General features: G+C 54.7%; 1 protein-coding gene across 1 annotated transcript in view; it reads right to left on the reverse strand.

Moving 5' to 3' along the window:
• Window positions 1-10000, reverse strand: part of LOC127925873 (neuronal-specific septin-3-like) — a 33753-nt gene that overhangs the window by 19695 nt on the left and 4058 nt on the right. The window contains exons 2-3 of the mRNA XM_052511177.1: window positions 4840-4924; window positions 1078-1215 (exon numbers count right to left, since the gene is read on the reverse strand). Coding sequence (XP_052367137.1) covers window positions 1078-1215; window positions 4840-4924 — 223 coding nt within the window. The remainder of the gene's footprint in view (window positions 1-1077; window positions 1216-4839; window positions 4925-10000) is intronic.

The following is a 10000-nucleotide window of genomic DNA, read 5'->3' on the forward strand; positions in this document are numbered from 1 at the left end:
AAGGAGAACTAACTGGACTGGGCCAGGGAGAACTAACTGGACTGGGGTAGGGAGAACTAACTGGACTGGGGTAAGGAGAACTAACTGGACTGGGGTAGGAGAACTAACTGGACTGGGGTAAAGAGAGACTAACTGGACTAACTGGACTGGGGTAGGGACTAACTGGACCCCCAGTAGTCCCAGGGAGAACTAACTGGACTGGGGTACTGGGGAGAACTAACTGGACTGGGGTAGGGAGAACTAACTGGACTGGGGTGGGAGAACTAACTGGACTGGGGAGGAGAACTAACTGGACTGGGGTAGGGAGAACTAACTGGACTGGGGTAGGGAGAACTAACTGGACTGGGGTAGGGAGAACTAACTGGACTGGGGGGGTAGGGAGAACTAACTGGACTGGGGTAGGGAGAACTAACTGGACTGGGGTAGGGAGAACTAACTGGACTGGGGTAAGGAGAACTAACTGGACTGGGGTAGGGAGAACTAACTGGACTGGGGTAGGGAGAACTAACTGGACTGGGGTAGGGAGAACTAACTGGACTGGGGTAGGGAGAACTAACTGGACTGGGGTAGGGAGAACTAACTGGACTGGGGTAGGGAGAACTAACTGGACTGGGGTAGGGAGAACTAACTGGACTGGGGTAGGGAGAACTAACTGGACTGGGGTAGGGAGAACTAACTGGACTGGGGTAGGGAGAACTAACTGGACTGGGGTAGGGAGAACTAACTGGACTGGGGTAAGGAGAACTAACTGGACTGGGGTAAGGAGAACTAACTGGACTGGGGTAGGGAGAACTAACTGGACTGGGGTAGGGAGAACTAACTGGACTGGGGTACTGGGGAGGGAGGTTAACTGGACTGGGGTAGGGAGAACTAACTGGACTGGGGTAAGGAGAACTAACTGGACTGGGGTAAAGAGAACTAACTAAACTGGAGTAGGGTAGTTAACTGGTATAGTATAAGGTATAGTAACAGTTAGCTGATATCTGATCAGACAGGCTATTCATAAGGTATAGTGTAGAGATCTGCTGGAGAAGTCATAGGAAGTGATGTCAGAGGAAGTGACGTGAGGGTTCTCACCAGTGTCCGGTGGCAGGCAGGAAGTAGACACAGCAGTGGACGCGTGTGTCAGGGATCCTCGGCTTCCTGTTGACGTACAGCTCTTCTTTCAGGTACCTCTCATACTGCTCATTAACATAACTCACTACAGGCTCCCAACTAGAGGAGGGGAGGGTGGGGGGGGTGCGAGAGGGAGAGAAGCAGAGTGAAGGAGGAGGGAGGGGAGGTGGATGGGGAGGGAGGATGAAGAAGAGGGATGGGGAGGGAGCGAGATGGGGAGGGAGGGTGGAGTGGAGGGATGGGAGAGGGGGGAGAGAGAGATGGGGGAGGGATGGGAGAGGGGAGGGGGAGAGAGGAGTGAGGGAGGGTGGAGTGGAGGAATGGGAGAGGGAGGGGGGGAGAGAGGTGGAGGGGATGGGGATGGGGAGGGAGGGCGGAGAGGAGGGATGGGAGAGGGAGGGAGGTGGAGGGGATGGAGGGAGCGTGGAGAGGAGGGATGGGAGAAGGGAGAGGGAGGGGAGGTGGAGGGGATGGGGATGGGGAGGGAGGGGGAGGGCGGAGATGGGGAGGGGATGGGGGGAGAGGGGAAGGGGAGGGAGGAAGGGTGGAGAGGAGGGATGGGAGAGGGAGGGAGGTGGAGGGGATGGAGGAGGGTGGAGAGGAGGGATGGGAGAGGGGAGAGGGAGGGAGGTGGAGGGGATGGGGATGGGGAGGGAGGGGGCGGAGAGGAGGGATGGGAGAGGGGAAGGGGAGGGAGGAAGGGTGGAGAGGAGGAGTGGGAGAGGGAGGGAGGTGGAGGGGATGGAGGGAGGGTGGAGAGGAGGGATGGGAGAGGGAGAGGGAGGGAGGTGGAGGGGGATGGGGATGGGGAGGGAGGGGAGGGGAGAGGGGGGATGGGGAGGGGAAGGGGAGGGAGGAAGGGTGGAGAGGAGGATGGGAGAGGGAGGGAGGTGGAGGGATGGAGGGAGGGTGGAGAGGAGGGATGGGAGAGGGGAGAGGGAGGGAGGTGGAGGGGATGGGGATGGGGAGGGGGAGGGCGGAGAGGAGGGATGGGAGAGGGGAAGGGGAGGGAGGAAGGGTGGAGAGGAGGAGTGGGAGAGGGAGGGAGGGTGGAGGGGATGGAGGGAGGGTGGGAGGGAGGGATGGGGGAGAGGGGAGAGGGAGGTGGAGGGGATGGGGAGGGAGGGAGGAGAGGAGGGATGGGAGTGGGGAAGGGGAGGGAGGAAGGGTGGGAGGAGGGATGGGAGAGGGGAGAGGAGGGAGGGAGGTGGAGGGGATGGAGGGAGGGTGGAGAGGAGGGATGGGAGAGGGAGAGGGAGGGAGGAAGGGAGGAAGGGTGGAGAGGGAGAGAAGAAGAGAGAGGAAAGAGGATGAGTGGTGAACACAACATCTGCACAACACATTTAAGACTGTTAGTTAAAAGATCATTTTGGTTGGAAAAGGTAAATGAATTTAACTAGAAATCAATAAAAAAATGATGAGCTATATAATTATCCCCTATAATAGTCCCACTGAAACAGTCATAAATAACTGTTGTTAACATAGTATGAAGCTTAACAACAGGTGAGTAACTGAATGAGCCTGAAAACAGATGGGCCAGTAATGCTGAAACTTCTCCACGAAAGGTGATTTCATCTCTCCCTCCCTCCCTCCCTCCCTCCCGTCTCCCTCCCTCCCTCCCTCCATCTCTCTCCCTCCCTCCTCTCTCTCCTCCCTCCATCTCTCTCCCTCCCTCCCTCCTCCCTCCCTCCTCCCTCCCCTCCGTCTCTCTCCCTCCCTCCATCTCTCCCTCCCTCCGTCTCTCTCTCCTCCCTCCCTCCATCTCTCCTCCCTCCCTCCGTCTCTCTCTCTCCCTCCCTCCTCTCTCTCCCTCCCTCCATCTCTCTCTCTCCCTCCATCTCTCTCCCTCCCTCCCTCCATCTCTCTCCCTCCCCTCCATCTCTCCCTCCCTCCCTCCCTCTCCTCTCTCTCTCCCTCCGTCTCTCTCCCTCCCTCCCTCTCTCTCTCTCCTCCCTCCATCTCTCTCCCTCCCTCCATCTCTCTCCCTCCCTCCATCTCTCTCCCCTCCCTCCGTCTCTCTCCCTCCCTCCATCTCTCTCTCCCTCCCTCCGTCTCTCTCTCTCCCTCCCTCCCTCCCTCCATCTCTCTCCCTCCTCCCTCCATCTCTCTCCCTCCCTCCATCTCTCTCCCTCCCTCCATCTCTCTCCCTCCTCTCCCTCCATCTCTATCCCTCCCTCCCTCCATCTCTCTCCCTCCCTCCATCTCTCTCCCTCCCTCCGTCTCTCTCCCTCCCTCCTCCCTCCATCTCTCTCCCTCCCTCCATCTCTCTCTCTCCCTCCCTCCATCTCTCTCCCTCTCTCTCTCTCTCTCCCTCCATCTCTCTCCCTCCCTCCCTCCATCTCTCTCCCTCCCTCCATCTCTCTCCCTCCCTCCATCTCTCTCCCTCCCTCCCTCCTCTCTCTCTCCCTCCATCTCTCTCCCTCCCTCCCTCCTCCCTCCATCTCTCTCTCTCCCTCCATCTCTCTCCCTCCCTCCGTCTCTCTCTCTCCTCCTCTCTCTCCCTCCCTCCCTCCATCTCTCTCCCTCCCTCCATCTCTCTCTCCCTCCATCTCCATCTCCATCTCTCTCCCTCCATCTCTCTCCCTCCCTCCTCTCTCTCTCTCTCCCTCCATCTCTCTCCCTCCCCTCCCTCCATCTCTCCCTCCCCTCCCTCCCTCCCTCCGTCTCTATCCCTCCCTCCATCTCTCTCTCTCTCTCCGTCTCTCTCCCTCCATCTCTCTCCCTCCCTCCCTCCATCTCTCTCCCTCCCTCCATCTCTCTCCCTCCCTCCCTCCCTCTCTTCCTCCCTCCATCTCTCTCCCTCCCTCCCTCCTCCTCCCTCCCTCCCTCCATCTCTATCCCTCCCTCCATCTCTCTCCCTCCCTCCATCTCTATCCCTCCCTCCATCCTCCCTCCCTCCCTCCCTCCCTCCTCTCCCCTCCATCTCCCTCCCTCCCTCCATCTCTCTCTCCCCTCCATCTCTCTCCTCCCTCCATCTCTCTCCCCTCCATCTCTCTCTCCCCCTCCATCTCTCTCCCTCCCTCCATCTCTCTCTCTCCTCCCTCCATCTCTCTCTCTCCCTCCATCTCCTCCCTCCCTCCCTTCATTTCTCTCTCCCTCCCTCCATCTCCCTCTCCATCTCCTCCCCTCCATCTCCCCTCCATCTCTCTCCCTCCTCTCATCCCCTCTCTCTCTCTCTCTCCCTCCATCTCTCTCCTCCCTCCATCTCTCCTCCATCTCCCTCTCCCCTCCCTCCATCTCTCTCTCTCCCTCCATCTCTCTCTCTCCCTCCATCTCCCTCCCTCCCTCCCTTCATTTCGCTCTCTCTCCCTCCATCTCTCCCCTCCCTCCATCTCTCTCTCTCTCCCTCCATCTCTCTCCCCCTCCATCTCTCCCTCCCTCCCTTCATCCATCTCCCTCTCTCTCTCTCTCCATCCATCTCTCTCTCTCCCTCCATCTCCCTCCCTCCCTCCCCCTTCATTTCTCTCTCTCCCTCCATCTCTCTCTCTCCCTCCATCTCCTCCCTCCCTCCCTTCATTTCTCCCTCCCTCCTCTCTCTCCCTCCATCTCCTCTCTCTCTCCCTCCCTCCATCTCTCTCCCCCTCCATCTCTCTCCCCCTCCATCTCTCTCCCTCCCTTCATCCATCTCTCTCTCTCTCTCTCCCTCCATCTCTCTCTCTCCCTCCATCTCCTCCTCCTCCCTCCCACCCTCCCTTCATTTCTCTCTCTCCCTCCATCACTCACCAGTTTTCTCTCTTGTTTATCTGGTCTCCAAATCCTGGCGTGTCAATCACTGTGAGCTTCATCTTCACTCCCTTCTCCTCTATCACTGCAGACACAGAGAGGATCCCTCCCTTCTCCTCACACACACACACACACACACACACACACACACACACACACACACACACACACACACACACACACACACACACACACACACACACACACACACACACACACAGAGTGGAGTCATTAGAGTTGACAAAGACAAACAGTAGAGAGGTCGGCTATCAAAACCCTTCTAGGAATATTCCATATTACATCTCTGAGATCTTTTGTGACAAAATCAGTTGTTAAAAGGTGTGTGTTTGTGTCCAAGACAGAATGGAAATGACATAGCATTTGAGAGTGTGCTTACTAGGAATAATTTTCTTAGTACATACTGTGTGTTTGTGCGTGTGTACTGTGTGTGTACTGTGTGTGTACTGTGTGTGTGTGCGTGTGTGTGTGTGTGTGTGTTTCTAAGAGGCATAGATGATGAGATAAAGAAAGGTAGAATACCTATGGCCTACAGTATGTGTGTTTTAGCCTGCATGTGTTTGTGTGTGTGTTTGTGTTTATGTGTATGTGTATGTGTATGTGTATGTGTATGTGTGTGTGTGTGTGTGTGTGTGTGTGTGTGTGTGTGTGTGTGTGTGTGTGTGTGTGTGTGTGTGTGTGTGTGTGTGTGTGTGTGTGTGTGTGTGTGTGTGTGTGTGTGTGTGTGTGTGTGTGTTAAACCCTAAACCCTAAAGACTATAAAGACTATAATTTGAGGCCCGTGATGTTGTGTCAGCTTTCAGGAATCTCCTCTGGACGGAACTGGCCTTCTGGTGCATTATCATTGAGATTACCTGAAACCTGTTACAACTAACTGTCTACAACTTGTCTCTATAACCACTGTCTATATGGTCTGCCAATAGCCTGCCTGGCTGTCTGTCTCTCTCTTTCTCTCTGACTCCCCCTTCTCTCTCTCTCTCCCTCTTTCTCTCTGACTCCCCCTTCTCTCTCTCTCCCTCTCTGACTCCCCCTGTCTGTTTTACAGAATCTCTCTGTCTGTTTTGCTGTCTGTTTTACAGAATCTCTCTGTCTGTTTTGCTGTCTGTTTTACATAATCTCTGTCTGTTTTGCTGTCTGTTTTACAGCATCTCTGTCTGTTTTACTGTCTGTTTTGCTGTCTGTTTTACAGCATCTCTCTGTCTGTTTTACTGTCTGTTTTCCAGTCTGTTTTACAGCATCTCTGTGTGTTTTGCTGTCTGTTTTACAGCATCTCTGTGTGTTTTGCTGTCTGTTTTACAGCATCTCTGTGTGTTTTGCTGTCTGTTTTACTGTCTGTTTTCCAGTCTGTTTTACAGCATCTCTCTGTCTGTTTTCCTGTCTGTTTTACTGCATCTCTCTCTGTGTACTTTATAGTAGCCAGGGGACAGAGGATGTGGGGCTCTTTCTCTTCCCCAAGACTCTGACATGTACAGGAAGAAGTTAGAAGCTGTCCCCTAACCACTAACACAGGGTCAGAGGCTAGTACAGAGCGAGGACATCTGATCCTGGATCTGTCGCCTCGGGGTGACATCTAGCTCTAAATATTTACAGTATCCAGGGGAATAAGTGCTGTACAACCCCCTCTGTCTTCTCCCTGAGGTCAGTCAGCGGTCCCCCTCTGTCTTCTCCCTGAGGTCACCTTCTCTGTCTCCTGAGGTCAGTCAGCGGTCCCCCACTGTCTTCCCCTGAGGTCAGTCAGCTGTCCCCACTGTCTTTTCCCTGAGGTCAGTCAGCAGTCCCCACTGCTCTTCTCCCTGAGGTCAGTCAGACGGTCCCCCTCTGTCTTCCCCTGAGGTCAGTCAGCTGTCCCCTCTGTCCCCCCTCTGTCTTCTCCCTGAGGTCAGTCAGCGGTCCCCCTCTGTCTTCTCCCTGAGGTCAGTCAGTGGTCCCCCTCTGTCTTCTCCCTGAGGTCAGTCAGTGGTCCCCTCTGTCTTCTGTCCCTGAGGTCAGTCAGCTGTCCCCCTCTGTCTTCCCCTCTGTCTTCCCCCTGAGGTCAGTCAGCTGTCCCCCTCTGTCTTCTCCCTGAGGTCAGTCAGCTGTCCCCCTCTGTCTTCTCCCTGAGGTCAGTCAGCAGTCCCCTCTGTCTTCCCCTGAGGTCAGTCAGTGGTCCCCCTCCTGTCAGTGGTTCTGTCTTCCCTGAGGTCAGTCAGTGGTCCCCCTCTGTCTTCCCCTCAGTCAGGTCCCCTCTGTCTTCCCCCTGAGGTCAGTCAGCGGTCCCCCTCTGTCTTCCCCTGAGGTCAGTCAGTGTCCCTCTGTCCCCCTCTGTCTTCTCCTGAGGTCAGTCAGCTGTCCCCCTCTGTCTTCTTCTCCCTGAGGTCAGTCAGTGGTCCCCCTCTGTCTTTCCCCTGAGGTCAGTCAGTGGTCCCCTCTGTCTTCCCCCTGAGGTCAGTCAGTGGTCCCCCCCTCTGTCTTCCCCTGAGGTCAGTCAGTGGTCCCCCTCTGTCTTCCCCCTGAGGTCAGTCAGCTGTCCCCCTCTGTCTTCCCCTGAGGTCAGTCAGCTGTCCCCCCTGTCTTCCCTGTCTGAGGTCAGTCAGCGGTCCCCTCTGTCTCCCCCCCCTGAGGTCAGTCAGCGGTCCCCTCTGTCTTCCCCTGAGGTCAGTCAGTGGTCCCCTCTGTCTTCCCCCTGAGGTCAGTCAGCTGTCCCCCTCTGTCTTCCCCCTGAGGTCAGTCAGCAGTCCCCCTCTGTCTCCCCCCTGAGGTCAGTCAGCTGTCCCCCTCTGTCTTCCCCTGAGGTCAGTCAGCAGTCCCCTCTGTCTTCCCCCCGTGAGTTCTAGAGGTCAGTCCCCTCAGTCTTCCCCCTCTGGTCCCCTCTGTCTTCCCCCGGGACGTGAGTTCAGAAGGTAGAGGTCAGTCAGTGGTCCCCTCTGTCTTCCCCGGGACGTGAGTTCAGGAGGTAGAGGTCAGTCAGCAGTCCCCCTCTGTCTTCCCCCCGGGACGTGAGTTCAGGAGGTAGAGGTCAGTCAGTGGTCCCCCTCTGTCTTCCCCCGGGACGTGAGTTCAGGAGGTAGCGGTCAGTCAGGGTCAGATATCTTCTCTAGATCTGTTGCCTTAGAGGGAACCATTCGTTTGAAGATAGCACAGAGAAAACACAAGGTACTAAAGCCAGCCACAGACCCAAACCGACACACCTAACCCCATCTCCTGTCAGTGTCTCGGTCCCAGATGAGTGGGCGTCTGTCTAGACACGGTTCCCTCCAGAGTCCCACCCCGTGCGTAGCCCCCAATCCCCCTCCATGTAATCTGATTCATTATGATCTAGGATCAGGTTCCTCCTCTCTGTGTAATCTGATTCATTAAGATCTTAAAGGCTAAACTGATCCTAGATCAGCTCTCATACTCTGAGATGATTTGTGAATACAGACCCAGGACTTTGGCAATGCAGGACACCTCTAAAACAGCTGGATGGTGATAGAGTGGGTGGTTGAAGACTGGTAAAGATATTGGCTATGTCTTAGTTAGTAGTGTCCAGTATCATGCATTAAGCAGGTGTTGGCTGGCTAGCACTATGACAGTGGGCTACATCTACCTAGCTAACACTATGACAGTGGGCTACATCTACCTAGCTAGCACTATGACAGTGGGCTACATCTACCTAGCTAACACTGTGACAGTGGGCTACATCTACCTAGCTAGCACTATGACAGTGGGCTACATCTACCTAGCTAACACTGTGACAGTGGGCTACATCTACCTAGCTAGCACTATGACAGTGGGCTACATCTACCTAGCTAACACTGTGACAGTGGGCTACATCTACCTAGCTAACACTGTGACAGTGGGCTACATCTACCTAGCTAACACTGTGACAGTGGGCTACATCTACCTAGCTAACACTGTGACAGTGGGCTACATCTACCTAGCTAACACTGTGACAGTGGGCTACATCTACCTAGCTAACACTGTGACAGTGGGCTACATCTACCTCGCTAACACTGTAACAGTGGCTACATCTACCTAGCTAACACTGTGACAGTGGGCTACATCTACCTAGCTAACACTGTGACAGTGGGCTACATCTACCTAGCTAACACTGTGACAGTGGGCTACATCTACCTAGCTAACACTCTGACAGTGGGCTACATCTACCTAGCTAGCACTCTGACAGTGGGCTACATCTACCTAGCTAACACTCTGACAGTGGGCTAAATCTACCTAGCTAACACTGTGACAGTGGGCTACATCTACCTAGCTAGCACTATGACAGTGGGCTACATCTACCTAGCTAGCACTATGACAGTGGGCTACATCTACCTAGCTAACACTCTGACAGTGGGCTACATCTACCTAGCTAACACTGTGACAGTGGGCTACATCTACCTAGCTAGCACTATGACAGTGGGCTACATCTACCTAGCTAACACTGTGACAGTGGGCTACATCTACCTAGCTAACACTGTGACAGTGGGCTACATCTACCTAGCTAACACTGTGACAGTGGGCTACATCTACCTAGCTAACACTGTGACAGTGGGCTACATCTACCTAGCTAACACTGTGACAGTGGGCTACATCTACCTAGCTAACACTGTGACAGTGGGCTACATCTACCTAGCTAACACTGTGACAGTGGGCTACATCTACCTAGCTAACACTGTGACAGTGGGCTACATCTACCTAGCTAACACTGTGACAGTGGGCTACATCTACCTAGCTAACACTGTGACAGTGGGCTACATCTACCTAGCTAACACTGTGACAGTGGTTACATCTACCTAGCTAACACTGTGACAGTGGCTACATCTACCTAGCTAACACTGTGACAGTGGGCTACATCTACCTAGCTAACACTGTGACAGTGGGCTACATCTACCTAGCTAACACTGTGACAGTGGGCTACATCTACCTAGCTAACACTCTGACAGTGGGCTACATCTACCTAGCTAGCACTATGACAGTGGGCTACATCTACCTAGCTAACACTGTGACAGTGGGCTACATCTACCTAGCTAACACTGTGACAGTGGGCTACATCTACCTAGCTAACACTCTGACAGTGGGCTACATCTACCTAGCTAACACTGTGACAGTGGGCTACATCTACCTAGCTAACACTGTGACAGTGGGATACATCTACCTAGCTAACACTCTGACAGTGGGCTACATC

The sequence above is a fragment of the Oncorhynchus keta genome, unplaced genomic scaffold (genome assembly GCF_023373465.1).
Source record: "Oncorhynchus keta strain PuntledgeMale-10-30-2019 unplaced genomic scaffold, Oket_V2 Un_contig_6398_pilon_pilon, whole genome shotgun sequence".
Taxonomy (NCBI): Eukaryota; Metazoa; Chordata; class Actinopteri; order Salmoniformes; family Salmonidae; genus Oncorhynchus; species Oncorhynchus keta.